Source organism: Myripristis murdjan, chromosome 17, assembly GCF_902150065.1.
Source record: "Myripristis murdjan chromosome 17, fMyrMur1.1, whole genome shotgun sequence".
Lineage (NCBI taxonomy): Eukaryota > Metazoa > Chordata > Actinopteri > Holocentriformes > Holocentridae > Myripristis > Myripristis murdjan.
In genome coordinates, this window is record NC_043996.1 from 26,544,465 (window position 1) to 26,566,297 (window position 21,833).

The 21,833-nt window shown below is 43.0% G+C and overlaps 1 protein-coding gene across 1 annotated transcript; it reads left to right on the forward strand.

The window, feature by feature from the left end:
- Positions 1-11,496: 11,496 nt before the first annotated feature.
- LOC115375340 (E3 ubiquitin/ISG15 ligase TRIM25-like) lies at positions 11,497-20,335 on the forward strand. The gene is made up of 3 exons (XM_030074757.1): positions 11,497-13,161; positions 17,284-17,425; positions 18,660-20,335. Exons 1-3 carry the CDS (start codon positions 11,497-11,499, stop codon positions 20,333-20,335), a joined length of 3,483 nt encoding a protein of 1,160 aa, XP_029930617.1.
- The last annotated feature ends 1,498 nt before the right edge of the window (positions 20,336-21,833 follow it).

The window sequence follows — 21,833 nt, forward strand, 5'->3', positions numbered from 1 at the left end:
CAGAATCACAAATGTTTCTGTGTAACTGTGCGGGTAGAGTAAAGCGCTACCTCTGCCAGGGACTGGGGTTTGTTTGTTGCAACAACAGCTGTGCCAAGACGTATGCTGTCGAGGTGTGTTGATGCACTTTGGATAAAAGCCTCCTCAAATGTGTTTATGCTGAATTAAAGCTGCTCTTTGTGCTCCTCAGAAACCATTTTCCCATCCAGGCTCCCTCGTTCCTCCCGTGGCAGATTTTAACACCTGACAATCATTATGGTGCATTAAAGGAATAGGGAGGAGAAATATATGCCTGTCCCTTTCCCAAAGTAAATTGAGGAGGAGAGGGGAGAGGAGCAAAATGAAGGGAACTGGAGAGAGGAGGGGTTAAAAGAGCAGACGCCAGAGGAGAAGAGAAGGATAGATGACAGGAGGTGAGGAGGGGAAGCCTGTTGACTCCAGCCCTCTTATTACAAAGGTCATTAGTGATTCATTTCCTCCAGGCACTGATTAATAACATCATCTGGATCAAAAGGGCACTTAACATCAAGACCTTTGGATTATGGCTCAAAGAAAATAAGGTCATTAGAAAGAGAGAGAGAGAGAGAGAGAGAGTTATGAGGCTGTTCTTGCAGCGCTGTGAGGCAAAACCCACAAACTTCAAAAGTGAAGTTCCAGATTTTTCATGTGAAAACAGCTGGCTGCTCTTTACTGCACTGAATGTGCCTCTGAGAGGAATAACAGACAGAAAGTGCTCTGTCTTTCAGTGTTTTAATCTCTTTGTCTCCCGTCGCAGCTTCCATTTAGCCTGCAAGCAGCCGCTGCTGAGGGGAAATCTAAATTCATAACGAGTCTGGCTAATTCTCACCTCCCCTCAGTGTGATTATTTATTCAGTCATACCTATTCCTCTTCTCCTTCTGACTAATTTCATGAACCTGGCAGCACTTTTCTCTCTCTCTCTCTCTCATTCTGCAGCACACCTGGCTCTGTTTAAATTTTAATTCCCTCTCTCGGCAGTGTTCATTATGTGTGTAATTGTCCTGTTTCTTTATTGGCTGACTTTGCCTGTAGCTCAGGTAACATAACAGAGCTGCAGCAAGGCTGTTACTGACAGGAGGAGAAGACCTCGGCGTGGGACGGGCCAGGAAACACACACATGCACGTGCAAACACACACACACACACACAAACACAGTGTCATCAGCTGGTTCATCACCTTCCTAAACAAATATTGCTTTTTTTTTTACTCAGCATAGCCGCATTTTGATAAGATCTGCGAGTGTCAGACAGGAAAGCTGACATTTGTTGGAGGCAGGGTCATGGAATATAATAGTGATGTGAGAACTTATTCAGGTTTTTACATTTATTTTAGAGCTACAATGGTGGATCTAATAATATTTTAACAAAAGAATAAGAAATATTGCTGCGGGGCGGATATTTAAAAGATGGAAACTCTGATGTCTGAGGTCAGGTGACTGCAGCATGATGGGTGGAAACCAGCAGGCAAGAGGGATGCAACATGATGTGCTGAGTTTCACGTTTTCAAAGCGGTTTTGGAGTGTGGAAACGAGCGCCTGTTTGACTGTGGTGAAGAAAAACAGTAAGCCAGAAGCCGCAGCAGACCAGTTAGCTTCTTGTTAAACATGTTTGATATTTATCTGCTCAGCTGTCGGCTCCCGGGGAAGGCAAAGAGCAGTCTGCCACAACATGACTAATAAGGAAACAATGGAGGGTCAAAGTCAAACCTGATTCCTCAATAAAAATTAACCAACAGCAGTGAAAACAGCTTTACAGTCCAGGGATGATACTGCGTTTTCATACTTTTATAGTGTAAACACTCTGCACACTCAACACTAAGGTGAAACTAGAATGACCATATAACGTGCGAGTTTTTCTGGTCATGGAAAAGTGACAGCCTTGTGACTCTCACTGTGGACGACTTGTCATTCATCATCAATTATTCAATTATACATTTGCAGTAGGAGTGTGGCTGACATGAAATGTGTGCAGCAGCATGGGAATATCACCACTGACACCAGCTCCGCAGTGTCAGCAATAATGCAAAACACTGTGAGTTTGTGGGTGATAGGCTTCATCATCACTGTGTGAACTTCTTTGGCATCAGGTTGACCATAAACAAACTTTGATTTTCATGGAAAACCTAACCTGTAAAAAGTATTTTCAGCTGCTCAGTGGTTGATGTACAGCCAGTCAAGCTTCCTGATACAAATAATGGCAAAAAAAAACATTATGATGTAAGCAACAGGAACCATTAGGCCAACTTTCACATAGGAGCTACAGTATAGGGTGGTAATCATTCATACTGTGAGAAAGAGCCATCACAGTCAATGTATGTGACACTAGTTTTTAGTCTTTAGGCATATTAGGGCCTGTGAGAGTAACACACAAAGACTGAACCAGGCCACCGCGCTGCAGTTATCCTGTGTGATGCCACGCCTGCATGCTTTGGCCTTAATGAAGTCGACGTCCAGGACTCCCACTTGGCCTGCTGAACGGCGCTGAGTTAATGTGCTGCTTTCTCAGAAAATCAAAGCTGGAGGACGAATGCCAAACAGAAACCCTTTTAGAGGCTGCAGTTTTGTAACCTGTAGAACTGCTCAGTGTTCTCGTGGTATTTGGCTCTGTGATATATAATTATACTGAATTGTGCTTCAAGGCTGAGAGACAGCTCAGTCGGTGAATGTGGCTGTAATCACTGCTATCTGAAGAATAAGGCCGATATTTTCAGTGTAATTGTGGATAAACACAAAGCAGTGGTTCTCAACTGGTGGGTTGTGGTCCAAAAGTAGACCACAGGTGGATTCTGAGTGCATGGGGGTCTGCTTTGTGGTGATGTCCAGTACCTCTGTTTATTCTGAGCTACTGTTTCCCACCACCAAGACCCACCAAGATATGAAAAATGACAGGAAAAATATAAGGAGGACAAGGAAAATTAAAAAATGTTTTTTTACATTACAAAATATAGAAAATTTAAAAGAAGAAAAACAAAATATTGAAAAATTATCTTCAAAATATATGTATACAAACATGAAAATGTTAAAAGATATGTTTAAACACAGAGACTACACACAAGCTATAAAATAGAAAATGTTTTTAAAAATTGGATTTACACCGTGTTGAATGCCTATACTTGTTTGGATGAGACTGAAAAATAAAATGGACATCCTCAGGGGCCAAAGCCAGTTTTTATTTGTGTTTATTTATTTTTGCTAATTAAGAAAATTGCATTTATCTGTCAGTGGATTAAGAGCACATGATGGCCTGTTGGATTGCTGCCCTTTTCATTTAGTAAAAACAAAGTGACTGGTTCTTAGGTGAGCCAGAGCTTTAAAGGGACATTACACCGCTTTAACCTCCACAGCATCTGACACAACAGATTCTGACTCATGAACCGCAGCACTGACTGACGTTTATTCAGCTGAACCAAACCAGAGATGGGATCTTCTCCTCTGACTGAACGGCGTTATTTATTTATTGTAGCTGACTTACAGATAAAACCTGTGACTCTCTGTTGACTGGGGTTGGGCATCGTTTGGATTTTGACAATTCTGATTGCGATTTTGATTCTGCTTTTCAATTCCAGTTCTTAGTGATTCCTGATTCTGGTTCTTTGATGGGCAGAATCAAAACAGGTCACTTGTTTATTTCTCATTTTATTAAAAAAGAATAATGGGTAACACTTTACAATAACAGTACAACAATTAACATTAGTTAACGTTAGTTAATGCCGTAATGGTTAATTAACTGTTAGTTAATGATTATTATGGCATTTACTAATGTTAATAATATCTACAATAACCCTTAAATAACATATAAATTAATACCTTAGCATGAACAGCATTAGTACATGATTCTTATACACATTAGTTAACTGTTAGTTAACTGTTACTTAATGTTTATTACCTGTCACTTAATGTTTATTATGGCATTAACTAATATTAATTGTTGTACTCTTATTGTAAAGTGTTACTGAATAATGAAATAATAAAAAACAAAATAGTAATAAAAAAACAAAATGAATGTATTGTTGCAAACAGTGAGTTCAATTTGGTTTCTGTCATTAATGATTAAGGAGTTAAAAATAAATATGATACCACAGCAAAATCAACTCATTTGCAGTTTGTTTAGGGAGCTGCAGCTCATGTGGGTGTTAACGAGAGAGACGTAGGAGCGTCTGCGCACGATGCTTAGTGCACTTGTATAATTAGAACCAAACCAATTAACATAATTTAACATAAATTTACAAAACTCACACCCTTACCTGATTGTGATGAGGTGCTGGTTGTTGTTCGCTCAGGAGAGACGAGTGGGGCGGGGGTGGGAGTGGGGGGTATAAAAACACGACACAGGCGAAGGTGTTTAGACATGTTAGCAGAGCGTCCTCCCTTCCACCAAATGAGTTTAGCACAGGTGTTGCACTGTGCTGCCGACCCGACATCTTATGGGTAAAATAAAGCCACACTGTTGATACCAGGATTCAACCTGTCCAACTCTCGCAAGTGGATACTACAGTAGCCGCTATGGAAAGTGAAACTAGTGCAAGGGAAATTTGTTTAAGTTGTTTCAGGAACTGATGACTGGAATAAAAAAAAAATTCCCTTTGGAATCGAAATTTTAGAACTGATTTTTGATCTGATTTTTTGTCGACTCTGTCCAGATACAAGAAGAAGCGCTGCTGCTTTTCTAATGAGAGCGTGAACACAGAGACACACAGAAAAAAAAAAAAAGCACTGTCAGCTCCTACTGTAAAGAGATGGAGAGCTCTCCTCCTCCTTTCACATTTCTACCCGGCAGCTGCTGCAGGCCTCCTGCTGCGCTCGGCGGAGAGATGGGGAGCGGGATTACTGAGGGTGGAAGGAAAAGAGACAGAGAGATTTATCAAGGGACAAAGACAATGATGCTGTAATGTTTACTGCAGAGCTGTTGTGAGTACAGTCATGCGTTCATTACACGGTGGACACACATCCATAGATACACACTGATCTCCATCTTGATAGGTTGGCACATTGTTCTTGGCAGTGAACAAAAAGAGAGAGGGAGGGAGAGAGAGAGAGAGAGAGAGAGAGAGAGAGAGAGAGAGAGAGCATCTGCAGTGTGTAGAGATCAGTCTTCACATCGTATCAGCAGCCAGTGCAGCTCCGCTTTCACTCCTCATCTGGGATTCACTCCTCTCTCCCGCGCTCCTCTTAACGCCTCAATAGTTATCAAATCATTAATTAAGGCTGCATCAAATCTACCCCCACAGAGCCCAGTGTGTGTGTTTGTGTGTGTGTGTGTGTGTGAGAGAGAGAGAGAGGGAGAGAGAGAGAGAGATCTGCATGCAGCTCCACCCTGCTGCTGCTGAAAGAAAGTCTCCATGCTCTCCCCTGGTGTTCAAGGCTCACTCGCGAAAAAAAATGCACTCCATGGGGAAAATGTCACAAAATTATATTACAATCTACGCTGAATTAAACATGACAGGGAGCCCACTGCTGCATAAACACAAAAAATTAAGAAGGAAAAAAAACCCTTCAGAGTGCAGGGGATGAAACAAGGATTTTGCGATGTTTTCAGTGTGAGTGACGGTGCAGTAGGTGACAGATGATAACATTACCTGCTCGGATAAAGTTTGTCGATTTAATTGTTTGTGAAAATATATTTTCATCGGGGAAATGACTGGGGATTCTTCCGGGTCAACAGAGATGCTAGTCATCACTTTCACTCCACATGAACTGAAATTAAAATGAAACTGGTTGTGTTTCCTCGGGGTGCAGACACGATGGTTTTTCTCGGTCCACATCGGATTCGTTGGATCCGAAATTGTTCCAAACCACTGAGGTAGTTTTACCGTTTTTGTGACCGAGGCGCTCTCTTTCTGCTGCGTTTCTGCTTTCACAGAGGGTCGAGAGGAAAACAAAGTCATAGCACGGTATATCTGACTAATCTGGCGACTGCAGTGTGAAGTTTCTTGACATACAACACCAGAGAAAGTCCAATTATGTGAGTGTAACATTAGTTAAAGGAATGATGCAAAAATTGTTCTTCTGGTATTTGTGATCGATGAAGAAAGAAGTGTGATTACAAGTAAAATTAGATTAATTGTGCAACCCAAATTCCGACTTTGACCTTATTCTGGTTAAAGGCAGAATGAGTAGGATTTTCATACAAAAACAATTCCTCTAAATCATCACATGGGAGCCACTAGAAGTGTGTGTTGGTGTGTGTGTCTGCAGAGATCCTGTCCTCTGCCTGTGTTTTCTTGTTTTGCTGAGCTCAGGACTCTTCTGGGCGTCGGCCTTTGGACAGCGGGTGTGTAGCTCCCAGCCAATCACAGCGCAGCACAGTGCCACATTGATAGCATGACATCTAATAGGACACTATGAAAATCGCAGACTGCGGGGAAAAAGGAAATACAGCGAGGAGAAACACCAAGCGGACAAAGATCCACAGTGAGAGTGAATCTGGGCTTGCCGTTCCTTTGCTGGCGAGCACTGAGGGAGAGGAGGAGGATGAAGAATGATGCAGTGTCGGCCTGTTGTCTGTTGGACAGGTAGGTGTTCGTGTGCCAATTTTTTTCCCAGGATGGTGATGGACTGTTTTACATCTTGAGCGGTCATTTCATTCCATCGCCATCCAATGAAAATAAAAATTCACCGCTGGGTTACTTAGCCAGGGAGGAGCGACCAACTTTGAATGTTGTGTTTACAAACCACAACCGACTGTCCTTTTGTAGGCCGTTTCCATGGTGACATGTGGACCACAGGAAACGCAAAGTCAACTGTTACCAGTTTGTTTGTTTCAGAGTTTTCCAGAGCCAGCACACGAGGCTGTCGGGCTGCGTTTGGAAAGCACCACAACATCCAAATACTACAAAGTCGTCTGTCTGCATGGCAGCCAGAGCAGAAGACCAGGAACAAGCCGTGGTTTAACGTATTCATGTGACAGCCACGCTGCATACTAACAGGGAGGGGAGAGATGAGAGATCCACAGATGTTTAAAAAAAAAAAAGTATGCTCTTCAGAGGCTGGACGCTGTGCAAAGTGGCTGCATTCAGAAAGCAGCGCTCACACACACCAGACGACATGACGGCAAAAAACTCTGACATAAAACTCCCAACTGGCAACACAAGGCAGGAAACCGGCTTCTGTCAGAGTCCGCTGCATTCTGCTCCAGCTGTAACCGGATGAAATGTTGTGTGTGAAGCTTAAGTGGACAGATAATTATGAGCTTTGGACTAATGCATCATTTACCCCCGACAGCGGACATCCTCCTGCATGTTAATGAGGCTGTCTCAACAGATCGGCTTATTCGTGTCTGTAGCTACACTTTAGATGTTTCACCAGCCAAGATCTGTTCACTCCCTCATTTTCTGACATGATCAGAAAATCAAATCCAGGATTGAAAGATTGAAGCACAGTTTTTTTCCTCCTAAACAATCAGGCTGCTTTAATTTTGTTTTCACTGGTGATGTTGGCTTTTATTATCGCTGCCCCTTCGGCCTTTCTTTGAGAAGCTGCAAGGAAGCATTTCACTGCGTGTTATGCATCATATCTAATCTGTGTGCAAATTAACTATAGTATAATTGAGACCAGAGAAATGGTCCTGGATTTCAGGAAAAAAAGGCCACAACAGGAACCTGTCGAACAGGTCCCCTGCTACAAATACCTGGGACTGCAATTGGACAACAAGTTGAACTGGATTAATCACATGGAAGCCATTTACAAAGACTGTACTTTTTGAGAAGACTATGCTTTTTTAACATCTGTAAACCGCTGCTGTGCTCCTTTTTTAACTCTGTTGTGGCCAGTGCTGTGTTTTTTGGTGTGGTGTGCTGGGGGGAGAGTGCATGTACAGCTGATAGAAACAGACTAAATAAGCTGATTAGGAAAGCAGGGAACATCATTGGCATCACTCTGGAAGGAGTTGAGCAGGTAGCTGGAGTGAGGATGCTCAGAAAGATAAATTCCATAATGAGCAACGATAGTCACCCACTCCATGCACTGGAGGTTTTTAGGAAAAGCACGCACAGTGACGGGCTGGTCCCGCCGAGATGCAAGACAGAGAGGTACAGAAGGTCTTTTCTGCCCGCGGCCATAAGGCTTTTTAATGACCAATAAGTTGTTCTACCTCAACTAGAGGGTCTTTAATTATTTAAATCCGTTTTATTTAATGAATTGTATATTTTATGGGTTGCTGTTATTTATGTGTGTGTGTGTGTGTGTGTGTGTGTTTGTGTGAACGCTGCTGCTGTGACACATCAATTTCCTTTATGGATTAATAAAGTATCTTGATCTTGATCTTGATCTTAATAGTCTGTCTCAGGCTAAGGTTAATTAGATGTCATCAGCCAATCCTAATTAGCTGTGTTGTTAATAAAGTTGCTCAATAATGTTCTGGGAAAGCCACCAACAACCTACCAGGTAAGGCTCCCAAAAGGTTTTTTTGTTTGTTTGTTTTTTTTAGCCATGGCAACATGAACCACCCAGGAAAATCTGTTGATTTGCTGTTAACCAAAGACCCACAGCTGCTCTACCCATTCAATTTCTACGAGTTCCTCAGAGGGCGTCCGTTTTGGTCGGACCAGATGCTCCAGGTGAAGAGAGTCCAGGCTGGTTCGGCTGGCTGTGTGAGGCTGCCACTCCATCAGCCTTCATGCATGGAAGATCTGAGCTCCGGTGCCCAAACACAAAGACGTCATGATTACACATCATGGTTTTGAAAAGAGATGCTGTGAAAGTTAACTCAGTGGTTTGGAATAGGAGGGAGAGAGAGAGACTTATTTAAAGAGACGGTACTGTGTTATTGAAGAGACTCAAGTGTGGGCGTGACGGAGATAACTTATAATTCAGCACCGCTTTATATCAGACCTGACATTACTGGCCACATTTCACAGTCTGAGCCTGTTAACTTCCATTTCATAGTCAGCTAATGGAGAGTCGGCACATGTTGGTGTGTGTGTGTGTTAATCTATCAGCATGTGGTGACAGGTAATCTCCCTCATCACAGCCTTCTTTGAGCCAACAAAAGAATGTAAAGCAGTACGACGCGGAGCAGCTCCTCCGTCAGCCTGACAAACTGCAGATTTTTGTTTCTAAAATGTAATCAAAGCTCAGTTTGAAGGGCTTTGATTGGGCCGAGTGTCTGAAAGCACACAGAGCCTCCTCTGTCTCTGAAGCCATAAACAGAATACTAAACTGCCTCCACAAGACACTGGGAGCCATTCAACATGGAGGAGGAGGGGAGGGCAAAATCATTTCAGCAGCAACAACAACCGGGAGGAGATCCAAACCTCCCTTTTCTATTTTCCTTATCAGCGTTTGCAAGCGACCATCTGAAATACAAGCAGACAGAATTTACAAAGAGGAGGGAATACATTAAGCAGGCTGTTAGCCGGGATGTGACAGGACGCGCTCCTCTCATCTGTGTCGTCCTCCTCGGCACTTCCTGATCGTCCGGAAGTGGATATGAAAGATCCAATTAGAGGCGTTTGGAGGAGATTTAGCTCTTTAGTGAACTCAAGAAATGCCGGAATGCCTCTGCGCTCTTCCTAAAACTGCACAAATTCCGAATTTCCAGACCGGGTCAGATCTCAGGCTCTTTCACCCCGACACAGTGACCGACTCGCTCCTGCACTCATCAGCAGGAGAATGGAGGAGTCGCTCCGGATTAGATGACTGAGACTTGGCTTTGATGAACGTGAGAGAGAACGAGTGTGTGTGTGTGTGTGTAAGATCACCCTGAGGAGCTCCTTTCAGCAGCTGAATACACAGCTCCAGTGTCCGGTCTCAGTTTATTGAGCTGCCGCCAGCAGATGAAACCTGCTCGTTCTTTTATTTCCACACAGACACCTGGAGGGCTGATGTATCACACAAAAACGGCCTTTATCCTCCTCCTCCTCTTCTCTCTCTCTCTCTTTATTCTCTCTCTTTCTTCACGTCTGCGCTGGAATACATCACACAAGTCGGCTGAGGGTACCACGTCTCTCTCAGTCTCTTATCTTTGCTCCTCTTACTCTCGTTCCGTCTGTCCTTCTCTTGTTACCTTGAACGCCTCTCTCTGCCTCTCCTCCTCCTCCTTTCTTCTCTCTCTCTCTCTCTCTCTGCTGATATGCATTTCTGTAGCTGACAGCGGCTTGAATGTGCTCAGTGTCTCTGTGGACTCTCTGAGGCAGAAGAGCCAGTGAGTAACCTGACTGTGAAGACTTTATAGAAGTGATAATGCTCTCCAAGGTTTCCATCTTGGTGTTCTTCACCTCCACCTCGTCCATTAGTTCTTTACATCCTTGCAGGGCCTGATCGCATTCATACCATGGCCACTTGCCAACGATAAAAACAGGTAGTGTTAACTTCAAAGCAACACCAAGGAACTTTCATTTTGTGTTGATTTTGACGGCCCCTGTGGACAAAAGCGGCAGTTTTCTGCTCATATTGTTGTGGCCTTGATGTGAAAGTAAGGAGAAGAAAGTAGCAGGTGAGGAGAAAACCTTTAGTTTACACCATGGCGGGCCACAGCAAACACTCCAAATTTTGGCTTAGCTTCACTAAAAAAAAAAAAAAAAAAGATAATGATTCAGCCAAATGCAACTGCAGAATGAATATTTCATACCAAGGAGGAAGCAGGACAAACACAGCGACATGTTTGGATCAAGGGCTAACTAACTCTGAGGCTAGGGTTAATTCAGTTTAATTATTCAAGTTGAGCCACAGTGTTGCAGACAAAGTGAATTGGCCAAAATGGAAATCGTAATTGTGAATTGTTGGAAAATAATCACAACAGTCGTGAGGCAATGTTAAAAAGAAGGCAGGATGTGCTGGCTAATGCATAACACGGTTAGCTTAGTCTTTAGTTATTGTTAGTTTATTGTTATCATATTTAGCTACAGTATGTTTTATATGAGTTGAATTTACTAATGACAACTGATAATGGTGGGTTGAACTGGTTTCCTCCACTTTCTTTAAGATGTCCCAATAAACATTTTTAATGGACACCCTCCAACCAATCATATTCAAGTATTTGCACTGGTCGAGGTGTAAATTGAAATGCCAGCCAAAGGTCTTCACCTTTCCTTTAGTTTCTTCAACTGCATAATGTAATTACATAATATTAGCTATTGGTTGAAGATGAAAATGAGACTTGGTCACATTGAGCCGAAATGTAACAGTTTAATTATTTTTAATTGTTGTTCACTTCATGTTGTAAATAAAAACAAAACACAAACTGCCTCTTTAAGACCACTCCTCTTCCAGGAGTGAAGCAGCAGCTGAACCCCTCCCACCTCTTCCTGATCTCAAACATTACGAGTTATATTCTGTCCAGGTGTTTCCTGGTTCTCAGATCTGACAGTTTAAAGACAAGTGGAAACAACACAGTGTGAAGAACAAGAGACGACAAGCCCGTTTACAGCAGATCAGTGAATGACTGTGAGGAAAAGCTGATATTTGCTTTGGATCGGAGCACAACTCTTAGCTGTTGATAGGAAGTGAAACTATCAGACGTTCACTGTGACTGAGAGGGGAAATGGCAGAGCGAGGAATTCAGCCGGACTCGGCAAAGTTTTGCTGTTCCATCTGTCTGGATCTGCTGAAGGATCCAGTGACTATTCCCTGTGGACACAGCTACTGCATGAGCTGTATTAAAGACTGCTGGGATGGAGAGGAGCACAAGGAAATCTACAGCTGCCCACAGTGCAGTCAAACCTTCACACCAAGGCCTGTCCTGGTGAAAAACACCATGTTAGTAGAGCTAGTGGAGGAAGTGAGAAATGCAGGACTCCAAGCTGCTCCTCCTGATCTCTGCTACGCTGGACCTGGAGATGTGGCCTGTGATTTCTGCACTACCAGAAAGCGGAAAGCCCTGAAGTCCTGTCTGGTGTGTCTGGCCTCTTACTGTGAGCACCACCTCCAGCCTCACTATGATATCGCTCCATTAAAGAGACACAAGCTGGTCGAAGCCACATTGAAGCTTCAGGAGAACATCTGCTCTAATCATAATGAGGTGATGAAGATTTTCTGCCGTACTGATCAGCAGTGTATCTGTTATCTCTGCTTCATGGATGAACATAAAGGCCACCACACAGTCTCAGCTGCAGCAGAAAGGAAAGAGAGGCAGAAAGAGCTCGGGGTGAGTCGGCAAAAAATCCAGCAGAGAATCCAGGACACAGAGAAAGACGTGAAGGTGCTTCAACATGAGGTGGAGGAGATCAATCGCTCTGCTGATAAAGCAGTGGAGGACAGTGAGGAGATCTTCACTGAGCTGATCAGTTTGATGGAGAAAAGAAGGTCTGATGTGAAGCAGCAGATCAGATCCCAGCAGAAAGAGGAAGTGAGTCGGGCTGAAGAAGTTCAGGAGAAGCTGAAGCAGGAGATCGCTGAGCTGAGGAGGAAAGACACTGAGCTGGAGCAGCTCTCACACACAGAGGATCACATCCATTTTCTACAGAATTACCCCTCGCTCTCATGTCTCAGTGAATCTACAGACTCACCCAGCAACACCATCCGTCCTCTGAGCTACTTTGAGGATGTGACTGCAGCTGTGTCAGAGCTGAGAGAGAAACTACAGGACCTTCTTAGTGAGGAATGGTCCAAGATCTCAAGGGCAGTGACTGAAGTGGATGTTTTACTGCCACAACCAGAACCCAAGACCAGAGATGAATTCTTACAATATTCATGTCACATCACACTGGATCCAAACACAGCAAACACACGTCTGTCATTATCTGAGGAGAACAGAAAAGCAACAGTAATGAGAGCAGAACAGTCATATCCCAGTCACCCAGACAGATTTATTGAATTGTGTCAGGTCTTGGGTAGACAGAGTCTGACTGGACGTTGTTACTGGGAGGTGAAGTGGAACGGGAGAGTTTCAATAGCAGTCTCATATAAGGATATCAGCAGAACAGGGACCGGGGATGCATGTGGATTTGGATGCAATGACAAATCTTGGGCATTGTTTTGTTCCAACATGAACTGTGAATTTCAACACAACAATATTGAAACTGAAATCCCGCTCCCTGTGTCCTCCAGAGTGGGAGTGTACCTGGATCACAGAGCAGGTATTCTGTCCTTCCACAGCGTCTCTGAAACCATGACTCTCCTCCACAGAGTCCAGACCACATTCACTCAGCCTCTTCATGCTGGAGTCTGGCTTCATATGATCGGAGACACTGCAGAGTTTTGTGAGCTCAAGTAGACAGGAGTGATTAAAGCAGTTTTGTGTGAGATTCTGTCGTCTATTTCCATAACATCTGTGTTGGTAAGCGCTTGTTTCTGTTGTGTTTCTGCACTGCACTGGACACAGATCACCTGTCACTCAATCTGTGTGGGCGGGACTATGATTCTCTTTCTAGGTCTCAGTGTAACAACATCAGCTGAAATAGAAAAGGTGTGTCTATTTTTTTCCTCAAGAACTACATATATATGTCTTAATTTTAAAAGGAGTGTTCTGTCAAATATTTTGTTGTATTTTTATTTTGATGCTAAATGCTCATTGCTGTGGTTTCTCAGTCCTGCACTTCCCAGACGTCACCTGTGGCAGATTTTGTTCTTTGTCTGTTCAGCCGTGGTGGATATAGGTTAAACTCAATCAGTCCACAGTAGAGAGAAGCCAAATGAACTGCACTTCACAAGGAAATGTAAAAAATATATATCACTGATTAAACTGTTGAAGGCTCTTTATGATTCTTAACTTCACTCAATATTTATTGTAACATGTTTTTGCTCTTCCTGTTATACTGCTTAATGGAGTCAGAAATGTGTTTGCACTCGTCCTTCTTTGTAGCTGAATAGCTGTTTGTTGATTTGGTTTCCAGTACTTTGTAACTATGATGTTTTTTTTTTTTTTTTTTTTTTTTTTTTTAAATGCACTGCAAATGAAATGATTCTTCTTCTTGTCAGTGGGAAATGATTCATGTGTTCCTCCACAGTGTTGACATACTGGTTTAACTGGTCGAGTGTGAGAATCATGTGACTACTGAGATAGAAACGTCTGTTATGAGATTTTAGTGATTAGGTGTGTCAACAAAGTGGATGTTTATGAAAATGAATAATAAAATATTTCCAAGAATCAACAGTGTTTCTCCTGTTCTTATTCCAGAAAGTCTATCAACCAGCTGAAGAGAATCTGACAATAACAGGACAGTATGTCTTGACTGATTTACCTGCTAAAACACAAAGAAGTGCTGTAATGCCCTCCAAGCACAGTAGAAAAGAAAAAGTGACAGGAGGGAGAAATACCTGCATTCAAAAGGCATTTATTACATTTTACTGTGTCTGGGATGAAATGAAACCAGCTTTGATTGCTTTATATCAATCTTTTTTAATCACCTTTCAGCATGTTACAAAATATTTGTTTTTTTTTTTGTTGTTTTTGTAGGAGCCACTCATCTTGGAGGAAGCAGACACAGAACTTCCCCATCATTCCAATTCCTCCCTAGGAGCCAAGGTCAAAAAATTTATCGCCTTTTTGGAGCCCAAAAGGTCTCCAATATCGTCGCTCCCCACGTAGAGCTGGACTGGCATCCGTCAGTTTCGGCCTATAAGACATCTGTGAGTAAATATTCTCCACAACTTTGGATTCCAGCTAGCCATCAATGTCAAGCTTCAGTAAGATTGCTAGCTGGGTTCAAAGACCTTCTAACCAGATGGAAGTGGATGACACTTCCCAAGTCTCAGCAGGAGGGTTCAAACATCGGGCAAGGCCATTATGTGTCATCACCAAATTAACAACCTTGCATTCTTTGGTTAACAAAAACAACTAAAGACGTTCATGACTGACCTGCAAAGTAAGCCACTTTCATCCCGGTCACACACACACACAGTCACAGGAAACCACTGGACGGTGCTCTCCTTGTTCCCATACACACCCAGTGGAGAAAATGACTGCTAATCACAAATGGACCTTAATCCATATCATATGTAACAAACCGAATGTAAATTCTCTGTGTAAAGACCAGCAAAGCTTATATGGATGTTGTGATAGTAAGGAGAGCTATGTAGCCATCTAATCTGGGGCATTTAGGGAGTTTTAACGCATGTCTATTTCCAGTAATAAAAAGAAGGTTCAACCAAACTTGCCTTTGATCCATTCCATTTATTGAAGTTGTTGAATATTGTAGATGACAGATAACAGCTTGATCTTATTGATGAGGATGAACTTTTGGCGGAATCAATTACAAAATAAAGAGAAAAACTAAAATGCTCAAAAAATTACTATCACGGTAAAAACTTTGTGCCTTTCACCCATGTGCTCCATTTTCCACTAACTGACCAACACCTGTGGCACCTTACTTGAACCCACCTCACCTGTGACCCACGACCTCTCACTTCCTGTGCAGGCAAGAAAGCTGTTGCCATCTAGGGGCCAACACAATCAATATAACCAAATAACTGAAACAAACACAAGACTTAATGGCTCCTACACCTGCTGTCTGTGGTTCGGGATTGTACGGTCGTATAACATCACTCTCAGGGTCCCGGTTTCATGGGTCCCGCAGGGTTTTAGTCCAAATTTGCTTGTCTGTTGGGCTCATTTCAGCACTGACTGTTTTATCAACCCGACACAAATCAAATCAAGCTTTATTGTCATTTAGCTGCACATACAGCAGTAGTGCACACAAAATGAGATAGCGTTTCTCACTTGGGATCCCCGAGTGATGGGTAAAGTCAGCAGTTTAAAAGTCTAACAGCTTTCTGGAGGAAGCTGTTACACATTCTGGTCGTTTTGCTTTTCATACTTCTGAACTGTTTGCCTGATGGCAGCAGTTCAAAGTGTTTGTGGAGCGGGTGAGAGGGGTCTCTGACAATGTTCAGTGCTCTACTCCTGCAGGGATGGGATGCTTCCATGGAACCATGTCTCCGTAAAAGCAAGCACACAGCAGTCTCTCCAGTCTCTGCAGGTGTCTCTTAGTAAGCGTAGCTCGTCCAGCTTGTTGTCGAGGGAGCGAACATTAGAGAGCAAGAGCGATGGTACTGCTGGTCTGGAGGGGTTGGCCTTTAGCCTAGCGTGGATCCCGGCTCTCTTCCCCCTCCTTTGTTTACGTTCGCACCGCTTGCGCTTCCTCCTCTCCGTGGTGACTGCCGGTGGAGACACAGGTAAAATCCTGTGCTGGCGTAGCAGAGTGCCTCAGTTCTTGCAGCATGCTTTACCCTGATGTTTAGTAAAGTCTCTCAGCTGTAGGTTATGCAACCTGAGCGTCTGGGTTAAGCAAAACATTTAAAACATTCACTCTCGCTGATCCCTGGAGGGGCTGCTGTGTCCATGCGCGCCGCCATCACAATAGCAATACAATGCCGGCTTCGTCTGTGGTTCGGGATCGGAGTTCGGCTCAAATACGCACGGTTGTATAACTTCACACTTGGCGGTAGCCATGACAATCTTACATAAGATGATAACTTGCTTTCGACAAGTTTTCAAATAGTTACTGTATCTCGTTGGCTCTGTTTTTCTCTCACTCAATATGGCGGCGCGTTATTGTTTACGTCCCAAAATGCATTGCGCAGTGACGTCAGTTGATTGGCCTGACCATATGTCACTCAGAAAACAGTCAGCCAATCAGTGGAGAGGGGCTGATTCTCTCTTCTGATTGGCTAAACTAACCATGCTGCCAGAGGTCTGGGAGAAAGGCAAGAGAGAGGAGCTGTGAAACTATATTTAGCAGACCACAGGTACTCAAAACCCACAAATACATCATTGCTAGGGATATCAGCACTTAAAATAAAACCCTGGAAAAGTGTACACCATGGGGCCTTTAATATGTGTTACCAGATGTCTTTCTGCTCCTTACAATAAGGAGAAATTTAATGTTATGTATTGTTGAACATTAGACCAACTGAATTCCAGTTATTTAGGTTTGGCAATGTTTAATAAACACTGCATTCCGCCTTAAGAGGAGACTGCCCTTGTGGTACTTGGCCATAAAATTTGACACCCAGAGGATGGCCCCCAAGTTAGCAGATAACGGAAACATATCTCATTGGCCAAACAGTCCCATCCGGGAGGATCCCCTAAAATGGGCTAAAACCACCATGCACCTGAGAATCGGGGACTTAGCATACTCCAAAAATGAGCACTTAGACAACTCAGAGCAACTGGAGCAACTTAGAATAGCGGGCTAACAATACTCAAGAGAATCAAAATATGCGAATAGAGTGTAAGGAACGCACTGAGACAGTAACAGAACCCATGTAATATGAACGCACGTGGAAGCGTACGCAACATGAGTGCGTACAGAGCAACAGAGCAGCGTTAACATCCAAGCCTGCGCTCCAGAGCCCTCTGACCATCTGAAGCTGCGCTCCATCCGAGCAGCATCCGTCCGAGGAAGAGATCTACGCCAACGCAGACTCCGTCGCCAGACACCACTCCTCGTCTCCTCCCGAGGGCTCCCCTGCTACAGTCCGGCCTTCTCCTGCCAATCAACCTTCGCCACCACTCTGCAACTCCACAAGAAGTTATCCCCAGGCATAAGCAAGTATCTCTCCAGCACACTTTGCTTAGTTTCCTGGTGTTAATTTAACTCATAGTGCAAATCTACAATTGGCTCAAGTTCTTACAAAAACCAACCTAAATTAACATTCAGAACTGCGCGGTGCCGATGCTCCAGGTACATGGTGGTTGATTAGTCTATGGTATAACTTTAGTGGGTCATAATCTTTCCATCTGTGTATTTGTTCCTGTCACAGTTTGTTTATTTGTCTTCACCATGTCATTCTATCTATGCATCATCTTGTTCATCTGCCTGAATATAGTTTGTCTAGTATTCTTTATATCTGGTAGTTTGTAAGTAGTAGTTGTAACTGTAATAAAGTCTATTTTCATGTCAGTTATTCAAGTATTTTAAGAATAGAAATCTGGATTCCCTATTCAGGAAAAGACCTGCCTGCCTTTCAATTTATTAGTGTACTTGTGTGCTTAGGCTATCAGCACAAGGTAATATTCCCGGTGTAAACTGCTCTATTGCCTAATAACCAGGAGATGTAGTTTTAGTAATTATTATGCCTATCCTTAACTAATAATCCCTCTTATGGTGATTAATAATAGTTTTCAATAATTTCCCTTACATTTATAAAAGCCTATACCAAGTGAGTAAACCTACATATTTTGGTGGAGAATTCAGCCTGATTAATTCAAATCAGAATCCTACATTTTACAGAGTAAATACTGTGCAGTAAACCTGATCTACATTTTTCAGACTGTATCTGTTGGATCTATTGTGTTGACTGAGCTGACTGAGTTGCCACTGACAGGTGGGTCATAATATGACTGGAGATAATATTAGCTATTGGTTGGAGATGAAAATGAGGCTCAGTCACACTGAGCCCAAATGTAACAGTTTAACTATTTTTGTCATAAACTTCACTTCATGTTGTAAATAAGAGCTAAACACAGACTGCCTCTTTAAGACCGCTCCTCTTCCTGGAGTGAAGCAGCAGCTGAACCCCTTCCTCTTCTGTCTGATCTCAAACATTATGAGTTATATTCTGCCCAGATATTTCCTGCTTCTCAGATCTGACAGTTTAAAGACAAGCGGAAACAACACAGTGTGAAGAACAAGAGCCGACAAGCCCATTTACAGCAGATCAGCCAATGACTGTGAGGAAAAGCTGATGTTTGCTTTGAATCGGAGCAGAACTCTGATCTGCTGATAGAAAGTGAAACTATCAGACGTTCACTGTGACTGAGAGGTGAAATGGCGCAGCGAGGAATTCAGCCGGACTTGGCAAAGTTTTGTTGTTCCATCTGTCTGGATCTGTTGAAGGATCCAGTGACTATTCCCTGTGGACACAGCTACTGCATGAGCTGTATCAAAGACTACTGGGATGGAGAAGAACAAAAGAAAATCTACAGCTGCCCGCAGTGCAGAAGAACCTTCACACCGAGGCCTGTCCTGGTGAAAAACACCATGTTAGCAGATATAGTGGAGGAAATGAAGAAGACAGGACTCCAAACTGCTCCTCCTGAACTCTGCTATGCTGGACCTGGAGATGTGGCCTGTGATTTCTGCTTTGGGAGGAAACTGAAAGCCCTTAAGTCCTGTCTGGTGTGTCTGGCCTCTTATTGTGAGCACCACCTCCAGCCTCACTATGATATCGCTCCATTAAAGAAACACAAGCTGGTTGAAGCCACTGTGAAGCTTCAGGAGAACATCTGCTCTAATCATGATGAGGTGATGAAGATTTTCTGCCGTACTGATCAGCAGTGTATCTGTTATCTCTGCTCCATGGATGAACATAAAGGACACCACAAAGTCTCAGCTACAGCAGAAAGGACTGAGAGGCAGAAAGAGCTCGGGGTGAGTCAGCAAAAAATCCAGCAGAGAATCCAGGACACAGAGAAAGATGTGAAGGTTCTTCAACAGGAGGTGGAGGAGATCAATCGCTCTGCTGATAAAGCAGTGGAGGACAGTGAGGAGATCTTAACTGAGCTGATCAGTTTGATTGAGAAAAGAAGGTCTGATGTGAAGCAGCAGATCAGATCCCAGCAGAAAGAGGAAGTGAGTCGGGCTGAAGAACGTCAGGAGAAGCTGAAGCAGGAGATCGCTGAGCTGAGGAGGAAAGACGCTGAGTTGGAGCAGCTCTCACACACAGAGGATCACATCCATTTTCTACAGAATTACCCCTCGCTCTCATGTCTCAGTGAATCTACAGACTCACCCAGCACCAACATCCGTCCTCTGAGCTACTTTGAGGATGTGACTGCAGCTGTGTCAGAGCTGAGAGAGAAACTACAGGACCTTCTTAGTGAGGAATGGTCCAAAATCTCAAGGGCAGTGACTGAAGTGGATGTTTTACTGCCACAACTAGAGCCCAAGACCAGAGATGAATTCTTACAATATTCATGTCACATCACAATGGATCCAAACACAGCTCACACACGTCTGTCATTATCTGAGGAGAACAGAAAAGCAACAGTAATGAGAGCAGAACAGTCATATCCCAGTCACCCAGACAGATTTACTCGATGGTGTCAGATCCTGAGTAGAGAGAGTCTGACTGGGCGTTGTTACTGGGAGGTGGAGCGGAAGGGGGAAGTTTCAATAGCAGTCTCATATAAGGATATCAGCAGAACAGGGACCTGGGATGCATGTGTATTTGGATACAATGACAAATCTTGGGCATTATTTTGTTACAAGAAGAACTTTTACTTCAGACACAACAACATCAAAACTGAAATCCTGCTCCCTGTGTCCTCCAGAGTGGGAGTGTACCTGGATCACAGAGCAGGTATTCTGTCCTTCTACAGCGTCTCTGAAACCATGACTCTCCTCCACAGAGTCCAGACCACATTCACTCAGCCTCTCCATGCTGGAGTCTGGTTGTACAATTTCAGAGCCACTGCAGAGTTTTGTGAGCTCAAGTAGACAGGAGTGATTAAAGCAGTTTTGTGTGAGTTCTGTCATTCTAGAACATCTGTGTTGGTAAGCGCTTGTTTCTGTTGTGTTTCTGCACTGCACTGGACACATATCACCTGTCACTCAAACTGTGTGGGCGGGGCTATAATTTTCTTTCTAGGTCTCAGTGGAACAACATCAGTTGAAATGCAAAAGATGTCTTTTTTTATTTTTATTTTGCTGCTAAATGCTCATTGCTGTGGTTTCTCAGTCCTACACTTCCCAGACGTCACCTGTGGCAGATTTTGTTCTTTGTCTGTTCAGCCGTGGTGGATATAGGTTGAACTCAATCAGTCCACAGTAGAGAGAAGCCAAATGAACTGCACTTCACAGGGAAATGTAAAAAAAATATCATTGATTAAGCTGTTGAAGGCTCTTTATGATTCTTAACTTCACTCAATATTTACTGTAACATGTTTTTGCTCTTCCTGTTATACTGCTTAATGGAGTCAGAACTGTGTTTGCACTCGTCCTTCTTTGTAGCTGAATAGCTATTTGTTGTTTTGGTTTCCAATACTTTGTAACTATGATATTTGTTTTTGTTTTGTTTTTTTAAATGCACTGCAAATGAAATGATTCTTCTTCTTCTTGTCAGTTGGAAATTATTCATGTGTTCCTCCACAGTGCTGACATGCTGGGTTAACAGGTTACTACTGAGCTACTGAGATAGAAACGTCTGTTATGAGATTTTAGTGATTAGGTGTGTCAACAAAGTGGATGTTTACAAAAATGAATAAAAAGTATTTCCAAGAATCAACGGTGTTTCTTCTGTTCTCATTCCAGACAGTTAGAACTGAACTGCATTCTCTTCACCTGTGATTGTGGACGCCATTCCCATTTTTCTTCTGTAATGAAACCAGAATTTTGGGAGATTTATTGAAATTTAAGGTCCAATTAGAAATCCAGTGTGTTGCTGTGACAGGACACGATGTTGTGTTGGTGCTCAAACTGATGAAGGTCAAAGGTCAAAGGTTTTTTATTTGGCATTTCCGTAGTACTGAGTACAAGAGAAACGAAATAGAGTACAGTTGTCCCTCACTATACTGCGGTTCACCTTTCACAGCCTCGCAGTTTCGCTGATTTTTTTTAGTGCAATTTTGCATGTTTTTTTTTTTTTTTACAGCGTATTGTGTTCTGCGTCCTGATTGGCTAAGGGACTGTAGACCATTGTCAATCAATCTCCTCCGTGCCGTGTCTCCTGTGCAGTACAGAATGCGTTCATTCTATAATACTGGACTTATTTTTCTACAAAGGTTTGAACTTTGAGAGTGTTAAAACAAGAGAGAAAAGTGAGAAAATGTTAATGCCTGTCTGAGAAAAGTGTATAAAGTGTGTAGTGAGGGGTTTTACAGCCTTAAAACATCTATAATAATTTTAAAAAATAAAGCTGATTACTTCGCAGATTTCGCCTATTGCGGGTTATTTTTAGAACGTAACTCCCGCGATAAACGAGGGACCACTGTACTCC

Excerpts from the sequence above, each read along its gene's own strand:
- LOC115375340 (XM_030074757.1), top strand. The coding sequence starts at position 11,497 with ATGGCAGAGCGAGGAATTCAGCCGGACTCGGCAAAGTTTTGCTGTTCC. Across the intron at positions 13,162-17,283 it reads CTGCAGAGTTTTGTGAGCTC|CATCCGTCCGAGGAAGAGAT; the intron begins AAGTAGACAGGA and ends CCATCCGAGCAG. Across the intron at positions 17,426-18,659 it reads ACTCTGCAACTCCACAAGAA|GTGAAATGGCGCAGCGAGGA; the intron begins GTTATCCCCAGG and ends TGTGACTGAGAG.